Raw genomic sequence first — 23,800 nt, forward strand, 5'->3', positions numbered from 1 at the left:
CACTTGAGTAACATTATGTACAAGCACAATATAGGAGATTAAAAATAAAGGTTTTTAGCATTAACACATGATTTACACTGAATACAATGGATGGAAATGACAAAGGAGTTATACATCAACACTTTGACGTAAACTGAATATACTTGTAGGGGATGCAAACGACAAAGTGTCAACAGGTGAGTTACACTGATATATTATGTACAACTGCAATATCAGACATGGAAATGACAAAGAGGTTAAGCATCAACACTTGAGTTACACTGATCTCAGAGATGCCAAGTTCAAAGACCAGCTGTGCATGGTTTCCATGACTTGGCATGAAATCATAGGCATTGCGTATAGGGATAGGCTGTGATATAGGCGTGAGGAGATATGGGGGGATGAGCAAGGGTCTCAAAGATGGCAGTCTCATGCCTAAACCATGAGACTTGGTATGTCTCATAACTATAATTTGTTATTTATTTCAAGGGACTCAAATAAACAAGCGATGCTAATTAGTGAGTTCCCTTTTTTTCATTTCTGTTATTCATGTTCTGATTTGTTCCTACTTACTTTGTCGATTTGTTTGAAATAAAGAAGAATAAATTCAATCAATCAATCTCTAGTCTTAATTCATTCTCACAACATTGGATCAAGTCAAGCAAAACTAGAAAACCTATTTTTTTCTAATATCCTAATCATGTATGCACATAACTTCATATAGTACATTGTCTAGACTCACCTGTTTGCTTTGCCTGCTGCTATACAAGCCTTGTTCTCATTAAGATTCTCTGGAGCGACCGGTATACTGACTGGGTTAGCACGCATCAGTGACACTGGTATGCCTTGACCTGGACTTCTACACATTTATTAAATGAGAAAAAATAAGGAGTTGAATTCTTATATATAAACAGACGGAATAACTTTGTTTTAACTTGGATGAACTATGCCCATTTTCTATATATACTTCTTGACTGCCAACCATATTTAGAGTGTACTGGGATTACTAGAAAGCTAGGTTATATAACAGGTTCTGATGAATGATTTATAAGAGCTAATAAGCACTACAGGTTTTGATGAATGTTCTTCATCACACTAAAGTTGTTCAGCCATTGTGTTTTACAGACTTTTGATTAGTCTCTTTGCCATCACATCACAAGAGTTAGCGAGTAGAGGCAGAACTGGTCATAACTGCACATGCCCAATGAATTATACAGAGCTCTGGCAGAGATTAGTGTTTTCTACTGATATCATTGATAACATGAGCACCAATTGGGTAATCATTTATTCATGAATATTCATAGAAGGGATATACATATTAATATCCAAGGATAATTCTATGGTGTACTTACGGTTCAGCCTCCCTAAGCTTGGGCCTTGCACCTGATCCTCTCTCTCCTGAACTACTAGAACTGACTGAATCACTTGAATTACCACTGCTTCCACTATCACTACCTGGTCCATGATACCTTCCCCATCCCCCTGGGGGTACTCGTCTTGCTAGGGTGGGGGAGTTATCACTGGAGGTTGTCTCCGGTGCACTACTGTCTATACTAGCCATACCTATATGGATAATTGCATGAACATGATTTAGAGGAAGAAGGATGGAGGTGTGGATTAGTATTGGCATCGAAATATTTAATACTACTGTAGCATAGACTGATCGTAATAACATACCTTATTATAAAAATGAAAAATGCATCTTATGACAAGTGGAATGCCCCTGGCCGTCTCACCTGCATCACGCAGTTCAATATAGCAGCAGTGCTGACTTTGAATACTACTCTAACTCGCACAAGATGTTCAGTGATACATGGTTACTCTTATGTCCACTTTTTATGAACTAGACCAATAAACTTACAGAGATATGATGGTTATTCAACAAAAAAGATGTTCAGTGATACATGGTTACTCTTATGTCCACTTTTTATGAACTAGACCAATAAACTTACAGAGATATGATGGTTATTCAACAAAAAACCCCAACATGGCCAAAGTTCATTGACCTTACATGACCTTTGACCTTGATCATGTGACCTGAAACTCGAACAGGATGTTCAGTGATACTTGATTACTCTTATGTACAAGTTTCATGAATCAGATCCATAAACTTTCAAAGTTATGATGGTAATTCAACAGATACACCCAATTCGGCCAAAGTTCATTGACCTTTGACCTTGGTCATATGACCTGAAACGTGCACAGGATGTTCAGTGATACTTGATTACTCTAATGTCCAAGTTTAATGAACTAGACCAATAAACTTTCAAAGTTATGATGGTAATTCAACAGATACCCCCGATTCGGCCAAAGTTCATTGACCCTAAATGACCTTTGACCTTGGTCATGTGATGTGAAACTCATGCAGGATGTTCAGTGATACTTGATTAACCTTATGTCCAAGTTTCATGAACTAGGTCCATATATTTTCTAAGTTATGATGACATTTCAAAAACTTAACCACAGGTTAAGATTTCGATGTTGATTCCTCCAACATGGTCTAAGTTCATTGACCCTAAATGACCTTTGACCTTGGTCATGTGACATGAAACTCTAATAGGATGTTCAGTAATACTTGATTAACCTTATGGCCAAGTTTCATGAACTAGGTCCATATACTTTCTAAGTTATGATGTCATTTCAAAAAACTTAACCTCAGGTTAAGATTTGATGTTGACGCCGCCGCCGTTGCCGCCGCCGTCGGAAAAGCGGCGCCTATAGTCTCACTTTGCTTCGCAGGTGAGACAAAAATGAAATAAGGCCACTCTTACTGAAAGCTTCAGTATAAAAATGTTACTATCACAGATTTAACACTAAGACCAATAAGAATATATCACTTTAGAATATTCCTATACATACACCACGATTAATACAAATCTAAATCAATGTCACACAAGTGGAAAATTTATATTCATGGAGGCATCAAAACATCCATCTGATTGCTGCTTATTGCCTCTATAGCCAAGTAATCAAAACTTCTCAAAGTCAATCTTGTGCAAGTTGCTGAGTATCTTAAGCACTTTGCCTCGTATTTACTCAAATGTCCCAATTTATACATGTACAGTGTAATTATCTTGCATACTTGAAAAGAGAAAAAATGGAAGAAATGAATTTCTGCATAATCAAGTAACTAATGAAGTATTGAAAAAAGGGGAGATTTTGAAATTATTCTTCCTCACCTTTACTTTTCCTAGGATGCCTTCCAAATATTCTTCCCCAGTAACCAATACCAGTGGTAGTTGATGGGTGGTTGCTTGCCCCTGGTGGACCATGGGTAGAGGGGTGATGACTTCCATCATCCTCCCCACTGATAGTAGGGAATTCCCCTCTATTCCTACCTCCACCAGCCTGACTGATATTAGGTTGTCCTATCCTACACATGGCAGGATCAAGATTGGAATTGCCAGAGACTGTCAGAGGTGGTCCAGAGGAAACAGGGCGTGGTCCCGGAGCCTCTAGTCTAGACTTGGATTTCTTATCCTTGCGGCTGTTGCTGTCAGACCCGCCCTCACAGCTATCATGGCCGTCTTTCGTGCCACCTTTACCTCTCTTAACATCTTGAGGTTTGATTCCTGTGGGTTGACCAGGAGGCATGCCAGTCATTGAGAGTTCACCCATGTTCTGTGCGATACGGGCGGCTATGTCATCCCCTGTGGCTGTTTGTGGGTGGGGCATGTGACTTTGTGGGTGGGTGTGGTTATGGGCATGGCCATGGCCATGAGTGGGGACTTGTTGAGATGGTCTAGATACCACTGGATTAATAGGATTAGGAGCAGCACATGGTGTCTTGTGGGTCTTTGGACCTTGCTTATCTAGAAGGGCATCCAGAATCTGAGAAAGAATGGATAACATAAAATTATAAATACCTTGCTTCTATGGCCGTTGCCCAATCTTAAAAGAAATGTGTTTGATTCAAATCATTAAATAGTTCAATCTCTTAGGTAAAAGATCAATCTCAAAGGTTAATTAATATTATTTGCATTGGTCATAATTCTAGATAAGACAGAAATGTCAATCTGTTGCATATAAGTTACTGTCACTAAACAATTACCCAAAGATTACCCAAGTTCTTTAGAGGATTACCTTACGTGGTGAATCTGAAAAAGTTATCATTAAGTTACTATTATGGTAATGTTGCTAAGCAATGGTATCTGCCATAGTAAAAATTCTCAACAGCCAATCAAAATCAAGGACTCCATGAAAGATACTATTGAATGGAAAAGTAACTTTTATAGTAAATTATAAACGAGGTAATAGGCTATGTAATATAAAGAGATATTGACTTTTTTTCTATCTGGCTACTAACCTGTCTGAATTTTCCTTGGTCTTCCTTGTAATGTGATAGCATAGCTAGAGCCAAGTCTCCTCGTTGTCTTCTTGTACCCTCACACAGTAGAGGATGATCAGCTTCACTTACATTAGCTTTCATTGCCATAGCAGCAACGGCTGCTTCAAAGCCCATCTTCTCATCGTTGGGAGTACGTTCCCTGACCAGGGCCAGACGAACTGAAGTGCGAGGTATGTTTGCAGCTGGTTGACCTAAAGAGGGAGAAAATTGTTCAGTCAATCTCTGTAAATATCATTGCTACATGGGTCAATACAATATACACTTTCTTTCTAACTAATTACATGAAGATTTCTATGTTCATCAACACCTGTTTGGAAAAGATCATTTGCTCACACATGTCCAACATTGAGCAGAAACCTCCCTGAAGGCATCAGCACTACTTTACATCTTATTTTTTAAACTATTTCTATCTTCTTATTTTTTATGTACCTTGGGCAAGCTACGAAACAGATTTTGTGCTTATATGTCACATTATTCTTAATCAATTCCATATACATGTATCATGTAAATTCCCAAAATGATTTCTTTCTTCTTTTTTTTTGTTGTTGGTCATATGAAGGTTGCATGCCTAATGTTCACAAATTATCACAGCTTGAGCAAATAATGAAATGAAGAATAAAAAATTGAAAAAATTGAAAAGATGCTATGAAAATGCTGCGTTATTATTCATTATCATTTTGTTAATGAAGAATATGGGGGTCAAAGTAAAAAAAAAATTGATGACTTCATGGAGATGCCAAACTTCAAGACTTGCAGCATAATAATGAAATCCTTATTAAAATTATAAAAACAAAAGTGATTTTCCCTAAAAGAAATTATGACATGAGCCGTTGTCACCCAGGCCTGCAAAGAGATGATTATAATCAAGCTGTGTGAACATACCTGGTAAGCAAAGTGCATCAAAGATAAAGCTAGCAAGCATTATAGGAAGCAATGCCTCTCCCCTGGATCGTAGGGTACCTTCTTGTAGCTTCTGAGCTCTCTCCCGGATCATACCAAGCTCAGAAGGTCCTAGAGGTATCCTCTTCAGTAAGGTAACCAAGTCAGTCTCCTGGCTATTCAGCTTTACCTGTGGGTACGATGGAGAGAGCGAGGGAGATACAAAGAAGAAAAATAAGAAATGGAAAGAGAAATGAACAGAGGGAAAGAAAGAAAGTGAGAAAGAGAGGGGGAAACAAAGATAGATTAAAAAAATATTGTATTGGATTTATTAGGGGATATTAAAAATCAACAGCAAAATCATCACAATCCAAAACATGTAAAAATGATGAGCCAACACCTATCAAAAAAACATGATTGTGAATGAATAAACAGATAGAGCGAAAGAGAAATATTGTGAAAAAGAGAAAGAAAGAGAGTATTAAAGAAAGAATGTTTAACCAATTTCTTTTTTTAAATTCAAAGTTACGACTGAGAAAACAATTTAATTCTACCATTCTTCTTCTGTTAGAAAAGACATAAGCTTGACTTTACAATAAGCAGGTTCATGGACTCCTCCCTGGATAATAGATGTGACCTAGATGGTATGAACCCTAAATATCTTTACTGACCCATGGGTTTATGCACACATGTTAGATGTGTTGTTTGAAAGAATAAGCTACCCCTTCCCCTACCATGTCCAATGACTTTTCTTCCATGATTTTCTGATTTCCTCTTCCCATCATTTTTGTGTCATAGCTTGTAAAATATTGTAATGTCAGACATTTCCTGCCTAATATCACTTCACACCTTATACATATTGTGACCAATAATTTGATAGTATGCCACAAGCCACAGACATGAAGCTGTCGAAACAAACATCAGCTAACAAACATCATAAAGCTGATACTCATCACTTAAAGGGAAGTTCAACCACAATTTTTTTATTTTTGAATGGTTCGTGGTGACTTATGTTTGTTTTCTTTTTAGGAATGGGTGTGAAATAATTTGTCTATTGATAAACAAAGGGTAAAGTAAAAGCCGTTTTCACTTTTCTGAGAAAATGAGACTTCATCGATTGTTTACTATACAATATGTATGAAAGCTGCTCGCATAGGACATCACAAATAAAATTATTCAGAATTCTAAGAACTTCTATATTCTTTGATGGATTTTTCTCAAAACTTCCGCAATATTCTTCTATCATATTTTCTGCAATTTTTGCAATATACTTTTTGTCAGAGTGAACTTTCCCTTAAGTTGAACAATGAAACACTTTGAATTTTACATCCAATTACTTATTTTTTTTTTTTATTTTTTTTTTTACTTTTATTCGCTCTTTATCCTTCCCTGCCAATATCTCATTATCTACTTATCCCCCCATTCCCTTCCTTCTCTATGGCTATTATTCCGTCCTATGTACTCCCCATCCCTTGATTATGATTCAACATATGTGTCTCTCCTTTTATCTTTTCTCCATATTTTTCTCTCTTCCATTTCCTTTTCATATTCTACAAGGGTCATGCTTGGTCACTAATGACATTCCCTTATATCCTATTTCATTTATCTTCAAAAACTTAAAGTGAATAAGTAAAATCAGAAGAAATTCTTCATTCTTCAACTGTGATTTACATCATTAAACTATTTCAGGAATTGTTTGATATTGATGCCATATGGGGGTACTTCCTACCTCAATACAAAGGCATTAATCACAAAGATAAGATCAAATTCTTATCATGCGGAAGGTTAGTGACGCCTACAACAGCCCCACCTACCAAGATGCTACAAGATTGCACAGATAAAAATCACCCGTAAAGGCTGCTGCTTACATTAATTCAGTAAAGACCAAAAAAATATATAATGTTCAAAATGAGATCCCATCACTATAAAATTATTGAGATGTATACTGTATGAAATTTGTCAATTGATTTTTTGAAGAGTGAATAGACCATTAAATTTAATTGAATGCATTGAAAATAATAAAATAATGATGAAATCGATACATATTAATCTTTAACCATTTTCATGCATTGATACGTATTCTTATTTAAGGAAAGAATAGACTACAGTGAGGATTATCATTAATTGGTGAACATAATTGAATAATACAAAACTATTTCTTTTCATTGCATCATTTCATACACATATAAAGATGATTTAGAAGTGGCTGTACTGGACATGGATATTACATATCATATTTTTAAAAGTGTAAAATATTGAACATAAACAAGGGGAAAGGTATAACAAATACAAAGATAATACTAATATGCCACAATGTTGCAAAGTGTTGCATAATTACCCCTGCTTTAGCATGGCTACCTTGATCAGATGCTAGAGCATTCAAGGAATTCATTCCCACTGGGTACCCATTTCATACACCTGGGTGGAGAGAGGCAAGTGTATAAACACCTTGCCAAAGGATACAAGTGGCATAGTGGGATTTCTACCCCAGACTCTGTGGTTCAAAGTCGGAGGCTTATCCATTGAGCCAACACAGGTCCATCAATATGAAAGCACCTTCCCCTGAAAATTCCAACCACATGTTAGACCAACCCCGGACCTCTTGAATAAAACTGTTCCCGATAAAATCCCTGCATCACCCATGCCATTCAATGGGATAAGGGAGGCTGTCACTGATCAGTGGGAGGCATATGCATCAGTTAGTCCTGGGTCTCACTAAAAAACCTCTTAACTCATTTATTGTTCTCTATAAGGTTCTCTTTGAAATCGACTTTGGGATTCTTGATGAAGAGCAGGGCCGAGAGGAAATGGACTCCTTCAGACTGCATTTCCGTTCATATTGTTCGGATTTGATAAGAATCATCCACCAAAATCCTGCCCACCGGCCTCTTCCTGCATGTAGGTAATTCAATTAGGAAGCCCTCTTCAAAGACAGTGAGGGCAAAGAAGACCATCTTGACACAAGATGTAGGTGAAAGGTCAAACAAGGGTCCTCACAAATGGATTGCTTTGTGTACAAGTATATTGGAATTCCTTTACTGTTAATAGATATAGTGTTGAATGCACTGTGATTGATTATGCACCATGAAGATGGGTTTTGTGTGTGATTCAAAGGACATATTCCACTTGTAAATAATTAAAATTCATTATTTGGAAATACATGTATGGATATAATGGACATGGAAATTTATTCTTCTTTCTTGTTTTCTAATTACAATTTTTGACAATCCATTTGTAAGCGGGAGTACATATAATCACCGATCAATTTCATACTACAGTCTTATAAATAGATACAGGGTTAAAAAATGAAAATACCAGATTGCAATGTTGAAGGCTTGCTGGAAAGATTGAACAATTTAAAGATATTTCCATTACCCAATGAATGTTCAATCTGAAAAATAAGTCAGAAAAATCTTGGAACTGAATTTGAACCCTTCATCCACTCATTGCCAGGTAGTGAATCCCACATTACTGGTCTAAAGAAGAGTCATGTTGAAATCAGAACAGAAAAAGTTCACAAAAACCTACCTCTAGTGCTTTGGTAGATGCTGGTTGCCTTGGCAACTCCAAGCCAAACATTCCCATCCTGAACGCAAGGTGATGACATTCTGACTGCTCTGAGAGAACGCTACAGAGGAACGCTGCCTTAGACAAAGTCATACTGGTTAGGACACTCTGAGAATGAACATGCTTCTTCCTTGCCTAGGAGAATAGAAAAAAACACACATGTTAATAGTTGTTTCCCTCTTTGTTTTACCCTCCTACAGTGATCTTTGATTAAACAAAGAAACTCATGACAAAAAATTTTCTTGATACGTTTCACACTATGAACATTTTATTTTCCCATTTAATAATTTCTTTTGGGACAAAAAAACAGACGTAGGGCAAACACAGCTAGTACTATACACTAAAGAGCCTGACAGTCTTTTCCTAAACAAGTAGGGCGAACTCGGCTAGTATGCTGCACTTGAGGGCCTGACATGTTGAATGTAGTTATTAAAATGATAAAAACACTGTAACATGGCATGGAATAATTTCTTTCTTGATTGTTTTTTTTTAATATTCATTTACTGTGCCCTCTAGCAAAAAGAGATCACAGTGAAACTTATGATCAATAGCACCGTGGTCTGTCATCATACAACAGATATCAATTAAATGCATCTTTCACATTAAATGACAACTAGACAAGATCATCACTGAGGGAATGCCTTAACTTATTTCTACTGTATTTTGGATATTTAATGTTATTGACATATATTACTGTATCAAACAGCAGTATCATAATGTAATGTGATTGTAATGTATAATGTACTGTGGTTTATGTATGCTCTTATAGTGTAAAATTTAACCTGCCGGCTAACGTAATAGGTTGCAGGCCTGGTTCTTTATAAAGACATGGTGTACTACTACTTGAAAAACTGGAACTTTGAGCATTGAACAGAGGAAAAAAGATTGTAACTTGAAAATATGAAATTTTTCAGAGCTTAAAAACTTTCTTTGTCAAAGAGCTAAATTGATAGACTTACTCTATTTGATAGACCAGTAGGAGGAGGTGCATCTAAGACAGGTGGTTTGTCTAACATCTCTTCAGCTAGCTGAATGGCCAGTTTACATGCATGCCTGGTATAACCATGAGCATGTAATGCTTCTGCTCTTGAAAACATGATCTGATAAAGATAAAAATAGATATTAAATCAATTATGCTTTTATTCATTTTAAAGATAATATCTTTCAACTTCTTTTAAATTGAGATCTGTGGTTCACACTACAATATTTTAAGTGTAGGTCAAATGTACAATGCATGGAATAATATAAGCAAATTGAAGTACAGTACCATAGTTTACATTTCAAATTAAATTCATCCATTGGACTGACTAACTTTCCTGGTTCCTCTTTTCCAAAGTGCTACATTTCTTGCATATTAGCATATTAGAGTTAGCATATTTTTCCAGACAGGGTTTGTATTACTTAGAACATGCAAGTCGACATCCATGACTAACTATTTAATGGGTTTTGACAATGAATCACTAGAGATGCAATACAAAATGGATTGAGGACATAACCAAATTACAGCATTCCAGCATTTATTTATCTAGCATTATAAACTCAACTTACCTCTATCCTATCTTCCATTTTCTTAATACCCACAAATGGGTTAGGTGTATCATTCTTCTTCTTAGGTGGGGTTGGTTCCGCTGCTTTGGCCTGTCTGGTGTCATAATAATACATCTGATATTCATCACTAGAAGGTTGAGACTCACGCGATTCTCTCTGTTCAACTTGAAGCGCTTGCTTTCGACCGGCCCTTGCATCATTAGAGGAATCACTCTCCTGCTCTCTCCTGAGCGGTTCAGCTACAAGACCAGCTTCACTGTCTGTTAGATCAGAATCACCTCTATCAACATGCTTGCTCTTTGTTTTACGCTTCCCGCTGGGTTTATCCCCAGCAGCGGCGCCCTCACGAGGTGAGTTTGAACCCTGACTACCAGTGTCTTTGATTTCGGCTCCATGAGGTTGTAAATGTTTGCCATCCGATGACTGCTTTGAAGCAAAGTTTGAGACAGTCTGCACATCAGAGTCTGTATCATCAGAGTGTGATAGGCTTGCACCAGTCTGGTAACCTTCGACCCTGTCACTTGATGAAGACATGGAGGAATCAGAGGAGTTCGCACGCAGGAGAGTCTCACTGTCCGACTCAACCTTCACCTTCTCTTCCTTAGAGCCTGGCGATTCCGCTTGAAGACTACTACTTACAACTACATTTACCTCCTGCTTGCTACACTCTGGACTCGATCGGCATGTCGGTGTTCCCGCTGTGGAAGATTCTGGTGTTTTGACTAGGTGGTTGCTCCCTGAGGGTTGATTGTTCGAATCACTACCTTGATCTACTTTTACTCGAGGGATGCGTGTTTCTCTGTGTGTAACACCCTCTATGGGGAAATCACTCCAGTCCAACATGCAAGCCTCAATAGCAGGCTTGAACCCTGCAAAGACCTCAATGTCAACTTTACGAAGATTATTATTGTTCCCACCCGTGCCGCCAGCCCCCACCCAATGTGATGGTCCCCGGGCTTTCCTTGCCTTCTCGATCACCTGCAGATGCCACTTGCGGAATTCTTGCTCGTGATTGCCACGGTCTTGTCGCGAGTTGATAGGGTTGAGAGCTGCTAGACGCCACAGAGTGACAATCTCTTCACACATACTAGCGCATGCATGCTGAGCTGCAGCTGTACTGCTATTGCTACTTGCCCGGTGTCCATGGTTTCCATGCTGTGAGTGGAGGGCTGAGGTACGCGTGGTGAACCACCAAATTACAATCTGAAAATCAACAATAAAAACATGGGTGAAAATATATTACCTTAAGAAAAGAAAATCGGGAATCACATCCTATATATTCATAGTATACAGAGTGCATAACATAGGTAGGGGGGGGGGCAACATAATATGTCAATATTTACTAAATGATTGTAAGTTATCATGCATGGTTTGCCATAATTATGCTCAATTGTGCAATTATCAATTGGAAATTTGTGTTACATGCCCCTGCTCTGCTTAAAGCCAGTGTAATCATGCTGCATTAGTCGAAGAGTGCTTTGAACAGAGACTTCAGTAAAAGTAGTGTTAAGCACTATATAAGCAGGTATAAATAGTATAATTACGATACTACTTGCTCATGGTGTTATGAATTACACTTGTGTTACCTGTTTTAAACAGAAGATATACTCATGAAAACAAAATAAAGAGACTTATAATCTAGTATATACCCATAGCAGAGAAACAGAAGGAATCAGTCATAGGAAGGTCTGTTGAGAATTACTTGAGTTTTTTTTTTTTAAGAATAAGTCAATTACAGTGGTGCTCAAAAGTTAGTGAACCCCAACAGAAAATGAAGATATTTGAAGTATTCACATTCTGCAATGTTTTTAATATCAATTGTAATGTCAGGTGATAAAATATTACATTCAATAGTTTGTTTTTCTGGGCCAGCCAAACATTGTAGCGTTGTTGTCTACATTAAACACTCGACAAGAAGGAATCAAATTTGCTTCTTAAAACACCCGAAAACGTGCCAAAAGCAATATCTATGTTAGGAAAACTTCTGAACCACTTTTTCATTTATTCAAACTCGGGGTCATATTCATTATACTTTGCTGCACTACTGAGAAACTATTTTGAAATTGTAGAGGAATAAAAAAAAAATGGTCCATGGAATAATTCCAGTTTATTAGCTCCATAAAATAACACATCAGATCTGCAGTTAGTGCAGATAAGGAGAATAATCAGCTCACATTACCTACAGCTGGTTAAATCACCAGTTCATCCATTGTGACGTCAGCGCGCAGAGTGCAAAGTTTGCGCAGATCATAATGCGCACAAACAAAACTGTGGAACGTCCTTAATCAGATAGGAAGATGCAAAATGTAATTAGTGGGCGGTCCAAAAGAGCCTTGGAAATTCAATAAAGAGCCCTGAAAAATATGCATTCCCTTCCATGTTAAAGCTTACCAATGTAGCATATTTAGGCAGTAGGTTGTGAACAGTAGCCCCCTGAAAGTAAAAAATATTTTTTTGCCTGCAGGCAACTGCATTTGCACTTCCTAAGCAACCCCTACTTGCAGTTTCTTTGTATTCATGGCTTCTTTATTCTAACCATAGCCATTTAAGCTCCAACAAAGGCAGGTAAATAACAAAAAAAATCATACATTTTCATTTCTTACTCTCACCTGATCACAAATGATACATTCTTCTGTTAAAATACGAAGCAATGAGATGGCATTGCTGTCACGTCGACGGTACATTTCCCTGACAATAGATAGCAGGTTCCAGATACCCTCAGGCATCCGTCCCCTCAGGGGTCGAAGCAAGTTGGTCCATTCTGCAGCTGCTTGAGGTGCCGTAGAGGACAGGTATAAAGAGTTGACATCACTACAGTCGGAGAGAAAGGATTGACAATGAGTATGCAGGTGAATTTTAAGATTACAAGGACTGCAATGAGGGTGGCAGATATGTTCAGCAGCTTACCACATTCAAAATAACAAGAAAACAATTTCAAGGTCAAAGTTGAAAATTTCACTGAAGATACCCCAGCCCACATTGGGTGCCGCATCTTGTTAGCATAGGATAAGAATTTGTTTGATCTGCAAGATATTCCCCTTATTTCTTTCCAAAATATATGGATATATATGGGGTTGCCATGCAGTCAAGATTAACTTATAGTAGCAAACCCTGCAACCTTCTAAAAATTGATATGTAATAGAAAATGCAATTTTGTTCAATATCTTCTTGTCAGGTAATATATTACGTGTATTATTATTGTATTCTTTTTTTAAATTTGTATACGAAAAATATTGCAGAAACTAATAAATGAAATAGAATGAAAATATACATACATACATGTATGTACTTCCTTCAAATTCTGATTGTTTGGTACATGTACTGTAGGTACAAACTTGTAAAGAGAGATATTACCTGAAAACAATGGGTGAAGGGCCACTGAACCTGATCAAGGTTTTCTTGATGTTCTCATGAAGGATGGCTTCATCTAAGAACCAATGAGTCATCTCGGTAGCTGGTGGTCCTGCAGTGGGATCAGGAGCACCACAAACCTTGTTGATAGCACTACCTTGTGACAATAGCAACTCATCAAGGAGTCGCTGAGCGGTAGGTAGGATCTATAAGATTGAACAAAGATAAAGATCGAGAATTAAATTCTGTAGATATATCCTAGGATCAGAAAGACAACAAACCCTTGTTGGTGGCACTCCATTGAGAGAAAAAGCAATTCATCAAGGAGCTGTAGATGTAAATACTTACAAATTATATTGAGAATTATACTATCATCAAGTACTTTTACCCAACTTCAAGTACTAGCCTCATGCTTCTTCTTCAGTGAAGAAAGAAATGCCATCTCCTCTCCATCATGAAAAGAAGTGTCCCCTTGCAAATCTATCTATACGTAATTCTTTTGTGATTTGACTCGATCCAGAGTCATTAATACATTTTCACATATTTACATTATTTAAAGCATAACACGCTTTATGTTTCTGAGATACAGTTGCAAATAAAATTGAGAATGTAAGCCTTCATTGTCTCATTGAGCTAGAAATGTCAACCAAGTTTACAATATTCTGCTGACAACACAGACCTAGCTGTTTATCACTGAGTCACTGCATCTACAACAACACCAAAGCAATGCAAACTGACATACCCAAAAGGGAAAAGACAGTGTTAGTGTAAAATAATGATTTCAGGGATGTTTTGTAGTTGGAAAAAAAAATTCATTCAGACTTCTAAATTTCATTGATCCTAGTCCCATATGTTTTGTGTGTAACACATGAAATAAATCAGACTTTCCCACTGATAGCATCGAGTATTAAAAAGTTCGTATAAAAGGAAATCATGTTAAAAGTACACATGTAAAGGAGAAAATATCTGTTCCTAGAACATGCAGATACACTTGTAATTCTGTAAGTTCTGTCAAATGCCTTTACAAGCAGTATGTCAAATAAATATCAAAAGTGATGAGGAATCAGTATGATTGCCAAATGAATAAAACATAATCCTCTTTAACAGTGCATCTCAGCTTTCTTTATCCAACATTGTGCTTTAGTCTGCATGCTCCATTTGCTTCAATATCTCCATACAAATTCAGTTTAATGTTTTTGTAGTCTAAATTGGCTTTGGGATATGCTATTGGGCAGGTGTATGTTTGCCATATGTCAAAAATTTGTTTTACATCTGTGTTGCACATCAAGAAATGAGACCTCAGAGAAAGTGATGGAGCCTTTTGTTCATGATGTACATGTATTAATGAAAGATTACTGCCAAAGACATAACCCCCTCCCCCCCCCAAAAAAAAAAATAAATAAATAAATAATAATAATAATGATAATACAAATACTTAAATTGAATAAATAAATGTATAAATAAAATAAATGAATAAATATTGAACGAACAAACAAACAAACAAACAAATGAATGAATGAATGAAGAAATGAATAAATCAAATACATAAAGATTCTGAACTTAATTTGAGATTGGTAACTTCCTCAGCTTTCCCTATCATAAAAGCCTCTGGAAAATTCAAGAGCACTGAAAAAAGGTATCAAAATATTAACAGAAACAGCAATGTACATGTATATCACTACTACTACACGTTTGAATGGTTAATGGTAAAAGATTAAATGCTGAAGTGTAAAATAAATTCTTAATTCACAATCTAAGAATTAGAGATCAAACAGACATACCAAACGAGGGAATTCACTGATGAGATATTGGGCAAACTTTTGAAGCTGTTCTCTATGAAGTCTCGACAGGGATTCTGAAACAGGAGCACGAAGACAGACGGACGACGGATGATGGATTCGGTAGAGACACAGCGCCACCACGTGACTACACCATTTACTGGCCGAACTGCATGTACAGCTGCAAGAGGAGATGCGTCTACGGTCAAAGGTGATGGCGACGTTGAAGGTTGCGCTTGTACCGTGCTGTTGGGTCATGGGATGGGATGGTACTACAGTCCCACTCAGGTGAAATCCTGTAGGGAAAATCACAAACATTGTGAAGATATCTAAATATTTACCATTGAAAAAGTTCATGCATATCATAACTTCCTATAATACATACTAATAGTCACTCTGAGCAGGTGAAATAATACATGTCGCTTGGGGCGAATTTGCTCCCCAAATGCCCTAAAACTATAAAGAGCAACAAAAAGAGCCCTTGAAATTTCTGTACAGCCATATGGGCTGGCGAGTTGATAAATACCAACATATTTTTTCACCTCTTTACTAGAGTATTAGATTTGAAGGATGGATCACTCCTCTCCTATGAACTTCTGAAATGAAATATTAAAAAACATAAAACAAACACTTCTTTGTAACTGGAGACACTATGGAATTTAATGAAAGCACATGCACTATCTCTAATTTAGAACAAATCACAAGGGTATCATAGTCATTATCTTTATCCTGATCCTAATATTTATAAACAGTTCCTAGTAAACAGGATATGCTATTGTGCTGGTACTTATGACACTTTAATAACTTTAGGGAAATATGTAAAGAGAAACATGGAACACATGTTTAAGACCAAATCCTGCTAGTGCTATAGCATTTTACAAAGGAAATACGTTTCATCAATCTTTATCTTGTTGTCACACCTGTAAAGCATTATAAGACAATGATTATAGAAAGCCAATCACCAGAGACAGCTGTTTCATATAAATAAAGCAAGATCTATATCAAAGACTACACAGCTAAAAGTTTAAACAAAAAGACAAAAAAGATTGATAGTAAATATACAGGTACATCTATATGCCTGTTATTATTTTGTTTACAATAAATTTAATTTTCTTGTGTAAGCCACAGAAAACAAAGGAGATAAATTCCTGCAAATGGGATGGATCAGCACTAATTAGGTCAAAGAAGCATTTCATGATAGTTTTATCTATGTCAGCCAATCAGATGTAAAGATTTCAGTATTTCAGTAACTGTTTCATGAAATACTCCCCTGTTTGGAAGTACTGGCTTACCAATTTGAAGAACATCTTTGACGGCTTTGTTCCTGACCATATGCTCACCCCTCTGGAACTCATCAGGGCTTCCATTAGCAAGGCAGGAGTATAGTCTAAACAAAGACACAAAAATAACAAAGATTTGATAAAAAACCTTATCTACACTAAGTAGGATATGTGCCAGATAGGTTAGTTACCATAAAAGGCATAGGTAAGGGCATCAAATTTAAAAGTGGTCTACTGCTGGTTTAGGAATGGTAGCCTTTTGACAAGGTCCTACATGTATGTCCGATACATGTAGGCCTATAACAAAAAACAAGTGACTCATAAAAAAGAGACTAATCGCTCAAACCCAAGTGAACAAGGTAGCCACATAGCCTTTAACGGAATGATCTGGAAATATCTCAATGAATAGAGTAAAATTCACAGAGCAAATTAGCAAAATGCTGATAATTTGATCAAAATCGGAAAATAACAAAGTTATTGAATTCTAAAGACTTGAATTTTTCCGTTGAAACAGTTCTAGGCATGTCTTTAATATGAATATTCATTTACAGGTACTATCAGAAATTATTCAAAGTTAAAATAATAGGTGACCATAACACTGGAAAAGGGCGTGCCCGATTTGACCTCGCTTTCCTGCTCAACGAAAATTATGATGTGAAGCCAGCTGCAGATCCCGATTTCGCCTCCGAAACACTAAGCATGAACAGCACTCCCACCATGTTTGCGATCGGCGTTCTGAAACAAGGTTTGAAAACGCTGATTTTGTCTCCGCAATGGAAGCATAAACACACCCTGAGAGCTGCCCTGAGAGCTGCACTTAAATGCCGATGCATACATGTACATGAATTGCAACGATTTTATTTATTGATATACGCAGTAGTATGCGTTCTCTTTGCATGATCTGCCCATGGAGCTATGATCTGCCTATTGAGGTTATGTCTTTTATACCGTATGTAACAAGGCATTTAACTGCGACTGTAAGTCATACTTACACCACCAGGTTTGAATTATGAATGCTTGCCGCTGTTCCCAGCTTGAATCTACTACCCGAGAGGTAGAAGCCAATCAGAAGGCGTATCATTCGCATTAATGAACCCTTTACCATAGGAACCAACGTATCATTCCCATGATGTCATCAATGTCGACAGCGCATATTGGCACATCACAAAGGTAAATTGCCAATTCGTCTACTGCCAACTCGTCCACTAACCACATGGTCTGATTATAAAGTCTAATGCAATTCTGTCCTTCAACATTTTGTCTAACATCCATTACATGTAGGTCCTGTAACCATTTGGTCCAATCATCACTTTGTCTAATCACCATTTTGTCTCCGACCATTTCGTCTCATACCCAGTTGGTCTATTAACATCCATTTCATTTTCATTCATTTTGCACAATTTAACACTTAGTTCACTTTAGACCAAATGGTATATGGACTAGATGGCCATTGGACCAACTGGTTATTAGACGGAATGGCATTAGACTAAATGAAAGTGGACCATGTGGTGAGTGGACGGACTTATGATAGAACAAATGATAGTAGACGAGTTGGCATTGGATGAATTGGCATTAGACGACTTTGTTGGAAGTAAACCCATCAATAGTTCATAGCAAGCAGTGAAAGCTATATGTAGGTTCTAAAAAGCGTCACTCGCCTTCACCCAAGGTCTGAGAGTCTCACCAACCGAAAAATCGTTGCCTTCCCACATAAATGCCATTAGCGTGCACTGCGCTACTACATGTAAAGAAAGTTGACATTTTTCTTTTTTTATTTGCATTTTTTAAGAGAAAAAAGCATTATCTCACTACATCGTCATCTCTCTCACATACTCATGCCCTAAGAAACCCTTGAAGTATTGAGCTACTTTTTATGAGTCCTTACCCTCTTCACACACTTGACTGCAGTTACAAAGCAACATCAATTATAGTTTCACGGTGTTGCTGCTTCAACATACAAGTATTAAAAGGAAATTGTACAATTTGTTGAGTTGCAGTGGTTGTAAAACAAAATTCAGATAAGTTAAACTCATACAAATTGATGGCAAGCTTCAAACCTCTGTCAAAATGTTTGGACTTAAAAAAGAGAAAACTTTCAATATGGGGATTAGACAATATAATTTCCATAAAAAAGATTTTTTTAAATCAATGTATGCAAAAGTGAAAAATTTGTTATGTGAGTGAGAAAACATAATTTGTTCACATACATGTACACTTTGACATTCTCCAACCAGGTGTCAAATGGCTACCCAGTAGGATGTGAAAAACTGTGTGCCTAGCAATTGAGTATTGAGATTCTTGTTGGAATGCTCCCCAGGGAGTGGAGAAAGTACATAAATATTGTGTTTAGGCATGCCAGGATCCGATTGCAAAATAAAGTGCTTTGAAGTATGTATTGTAGCGCTATACAAATATAACTATAATATAAAATATAATGTTAATATCATATATTATTATATTATTATTATTATCATTATTACTCATTATTATTATCAACAATGCAATGGGTTATTTGAAATTCAGTGTTGACCTTTTGGTGTCCATGTCAGGTCAATTTTTACACATATTTACATGTAACACCAAATAAAATGAAAATGATCCTGAAAAGTCATTCACAGTCACGGGGTGTTGAACTGTCAATATTGTGATCTGTATTATTATTTGTGTGAATTCAGAATAGGTTTTGGAGCTAGGAAACTAAATCCAAATTGTGCTTCCAACACAAACACCAGACTTGAGATCACCCAATGTAGCAGTTCAAGATATACAAGCCTAGTACTAAAGAACAAGTATACAGCATTGTTTTGTGTTTTCAGAAAGTCACTAAAATGAGACAGGAGGTCCTCATAGACAGGCATAGGGTGAGAGGCCAAAAGGCATATTGAGTTTACACCAAATGGCTTCACTCTATCAATTCAAAGTGAGAGAAAGTTCAAGGCAAGTTTGTAATATGTAGAGTATCTTTATTGGTTCAGCTTTGAACATTATGATTTACATTGGTGAATCCAGGATTTTGAAATAGAGGGGGCACAAAGAATAAAATTTTGAAATACATGTACTTTACAGCTATAGATGGGCATACATGACAATTTTCTTAGAATTGGCTATATTAATACATGTATGTACTGTATGTTCTGGACAATATCAAAATATAGGGGGGGGGGGGCGTGCATCCCTTGTACCCCATATCTACATTGTACCCTCCACTGATCTGTACATCATCATTTGAATGAACAAGAATAGAATCTAACAATGTGTGCAGTCTACCAGAATGGTATATGATTTGGCTAGTCCTATAATATCATCTTTGTGATGTAGTTTTTTTTCTTCTATTTTCTACTACTTTATTCCCTCTCTCTTTCAAATAGGTCTTGTTCTTTGTTGCTACCTCCTCCTTCTCCTGGATGTTGCCATCCTCACTCTCCCTCTCATCATTCTCTGTCTCTTTACTTCTACTACAGTGTATTCTATAATAATTTTATTCTCACTGGAAATAAAACTCAATGAAACATTTTTGTTAATATCACATAAAAGTTGTTACTTTTCATGGAATGAAAACAACCTAGGACCTTTAAAATTTCTTTTAAAGTCTACCTGTACAATGGCATTTTCTTTCCTTCATGAAAAAAATCAACACATTATTACAGACTATTTATTGTCAAAGGGTATTTTTATTGAATTGACCTCTTTCTATGTGTACTATTATAACAAAACCTACAGAATTGGTGACATCTACATGTATATATGTTAGTGTTGTCACACAGCCCTGGCTATCTAATGTATGTACAATGTGATATCATCTCTCACACAGAATATTAATCCATTGCCTGTATCTCAGTCCAACCACAAGCCTATATATGAGCTGGATTTCAGAAAGTGAGACAGCTTGAGAGAAACAAACAGCAGGAAACCAGGTCTTGACTTGGCCTGGTCTGTCACCTTATGAGGTCATGTTTTGTCTGCAACAGTTCTTGAGGGGGGTAGGTGATGGGTGGGGGGATCAGTAACTGATCTTGTTTATCATAGGCTGATGGGTTTATCTGCATTACTTGAAGGGTAGGGGATGGATGGGGGGGGGGTCAGTAACTGATCTTGTTTATCCTACATGTAGCATGATCCTATGCTACTGGGTTTATCTGCAGTACTTGAGGGGTAGGGGATGGATTGAGGGGGGGGGGGGGATGAGCAGTGCATTGCTGATCCTACCCACTGGATTTGCCTGCAGTACTTGTACTTCAAGGGATGGTCCGGGCTGAAAGTATTTATATCTAAATAAATAGAGTATAATTCACTGAGCAAAATTCTGAAAATTTCATCAAAATCGGATAACACATAACGAAGATATTGAATTTTAAAGTTTATCAATATTTTGTGAAAACAGTTTAAGGAACATCGTCATGAATATTCATTAGAGGTGTTGATGATGTCACATCTCCACTTTCCTTTTCCTTAAGTTATCACATGAAATCATAAATGTTTCATTTTTTCATATATGTGTAAATGATGTGTCTCCATTATGATGAAATAAATTGCAGCAATAGGCCTAACTAATGCACTTAATCAGTTGCCAGTTCAATTGTTTTAGTTCTTGGTATACCAAAACCTAATTTCATATAATGAAATACAAAAGATCAAGTGGAGATATGACATCATCACCCCACCTAATGAATATTCATAAAGACATGCCTCGAACTGTTTCACCGGAATAATGCAAATCTTTGAAATTCAATAACTTTGTTATAATTTGTTATCCGATTTTGATCAAATTTTCAGCATTTTGCTCTGTGAATTTTACTCTGTTTTATTGAGATATAAATATCTCCAGGCTGGACCACCCCTTTCAGGGATAGGGGGTGAAAGGGAGGGATGATAACGGATCTGCAGTACTTGAGGGGATACAGGATGGAGGGGAGGGAGGGGTAGATACATGTAAGTAGCAAACCTTGTTGATCCTACAGGTAAAGGGTTAGTCTGTACATCATACATGTAGTATCAGATCGGTAGGGATAAGAGGTGGGGGGGGAGGAAGTTTGCAGATCAGTAGTAGACGTTGATGATCCCACTGGTCATACATTGTACATGTACTGTACATACAGGTATCACATGTACATGTACTTGGGCCCCTACCATGTTCTTGACCATGAACGCTACACATCTTCAAGCTCCAGCATAATTTATGTCCGCACACTTTCAGTATACCTTTGCACATAGATTCACACCTTATGAACACTGTTGGCCCATAAAATGTGCATACATGCATACACATACACGTACGCAATTGTACATGTACAGAAAATTAGTGACACTGAATGTGATATTCTGTACCGAAGGGTTGTTATTATTGTATTGAATATCCACTTTATATTTTTTTGTGATAGTGATGGTATAGGCCTATACAATGCACAATATATAGGCCTACTCACATTTCAGTCTCACCCATACATTGTACTCTATCATACTATGAACAGCTCATATTACATGATGGCCTACATCATGGACCATGTACCTAATCTTCATGATGGTGATCCTGTGCAATGATGACCTTTTCTTCTTCTTTGTTTGTCAGATTCTGACTAGAAAACTCCACTGAATTCTCTTATGCTTGTAAGAATATTCTGAATATTGGCAGACTTTTTAGTGACTTGATTTTCATTGTTGCCAACAACAAAATTGTATTTTCAAAGGGGGCTATTTTGTAGCCTCTGTTCATTAAAAAATGCCTTTTGCTCTGAAACCAATGACAATTTGACTGGAATGGGTATATTTTGCAATCTAGAGCAGTTTTATATATAGGCATGATTAGGAATATTAAAGGGGTACTCAAGGCTGAAAATAAAAAGTTACATGAAAAATTTACCAAGCAAAAATGCTGAAAATCTCATCATAAACTGATAAAAAATAATGAAGTTTAATATTGAATTTTAAGTTTAGCAATATTTTGTGAAAACAGTAATACGCACATCGTCATGACTAAGTTTATATACACATGTAGTTCGGCTAATGATGGCATGTCTCCACTTTCCATTTTCTCATGTTATTACATGAACTCATAAATAATTCATATTTTTCATGTGGGTAGGGTATGTCTTCCTTGTAATAAAATAAGTTGCAGCAATGAATAGGAAATGCATCAAATCTGTTATCAATCCATTTCTATTAATTCTTGGATGAAAAAAATTTGAATAAACATAATATCAAATAATAAACAAGTGGAAAACAACATCAGTTTGCTCACTGAATGTGTACATACATAGAACAATTTTTACCGAAAATGCCATAACTTTGTAATTCCCATTAAATTTTGATTAATTTTTCAGTGTTTTTGTTTGTCTGATAATTTTTTATTTGTTCAAATTCTATCATTTTCAACCTACATGTAGAGTGCTTACATGTACCCCTTTATATAGCCCCCCCCCCCCCCCCCCCCCCAGTTCAATATCTCTGTATGCAAGGACATTTACCTGATATCCTCCTCATTCTCAGGAAAGCTCCAGAAAGCAATGCGGAGCTGAAGATTTTCAGGAACAGGGGGGTAGACACGTTCCACAACTTCAAACGGGATGTGGAGGGCGGTAGTCTTCGCTGTCAGCTCAACCAATGAGGGGACTAGAAAAGAAAACACAATCAATAAGAATTAGAGAGCAAAGAATGAAGAGATTGAAGAGATAGCATATTAAAGGTCAAGTCCACCTCAGAAAAATGTTGATTTGAATCAATAGAGAAAAATCAGACAAGCACAATGCTGAAAATTTCATCAAAATCGGATGTAAAATAAGAAAGTTATGACATTTTAAAGTTTCGCTTATTTTTAACAAAATAGTCATATGAACGAGCCAGTTACATCCAAATGAGAGTCGATGACGTCACTCACTCACTATTTGGTTTGTTTTTTATTGTTTGAATTATACAATATTTCAATTTTTACGAATTTGATGATTAGGACCTCCTTGCCTGAAGCACAAAATGTTAAAATAATGGAATTCCACATGCTCAGGGAGGAATGAAACTTCATTTCACATGACAATGACGAGAAAATCAAAATATTTCATATTTCATATAATTAAATACAA

The 23,800-nt window shown here is 36.7% G+C and overlaps 1 protein-coding gene across 2 annotated transcripts in view; it reads right to left on the reverse strand.

Moving 5' to 3' along the window:
• The window catches only part of LOC121431717 (zinc finger SWIM domain-containing protein 8-like), a 53,785-nt gene that overhangs the window by 9,375 nt on the left and 20,610 nt on the right, over positions 1 to 23,800 (reverse strand). For both annotated transcript variants that reach the window (XM_041629378.1, XM_041629377.1), the window contains exons 2-14: positions 23,192 to 23,336; positions 16,743 to 16,837; positions 15,454 to 15,746; positions 13,676 to 13,878; positions 12,931 to 13,132; positions 10,322 to 11,524; positions 9,733 to 9,873; positions 8,735 to 8,908; positions 5,210 to 5,396; positions 4,286 to 4,518; positions 3,159 to 3,810; positions 1,332 to 1,542; positions 722 to 838 (exon numbers count right to left, since the gene is read on the reverse strand). In XM_041629378.1, coding sequence (XP_041485312.1) covers positions 722 to 838; positions 1,332 to 1,542; positions 3,159 to 3,810; positions 4,286 to 4,518; positions 5,210 to 5,396; positions 8,735 to 8,908; positions 9,733 to 9,873; positions 10,322 to 11,524; positions 12,931 to 13,132; positions 13,676 to 13,878; positions 15,454 to 15,746; positions 16,743 to 16,837; positions 23,192 to 23,336 — 3,856 coding nt within the window. The remainder of the gene's footprint in view (positions 1 to 721; positions 839 to 1,331; positions 1,543 to 3,158; positions 3,811 to 4,285; positions 4,519 to 5,209; positions 5,397 to 8,734; positions 8,909 to 9,732; positions 9,874 to 10,321; positions 11,525 to 12,930; positions 13,133 to 13,675; positions 13,879 to 15,453; positions 15,747 to 16,742; positions 16,838 to 23,191; positions 23,337 to 23,800) is intronic.

The sequence above is a fragment of the Lytechinus variegatus genome, chromosome 18, assembly GCF_018143015.1.
Source record: "Lytechinus variegatus isolate NC3 chromosome 18, Lvar_3.0, whole genome shotgun sequence".
NCBI classification, from domain to species: domain Eukaryota; kingdom Metazoa; phylum Echinodermata; class Echinoidea; order Temnopleuroida; family Toxopneustidae; genus Lytechinus; species Lytechinus variegatus.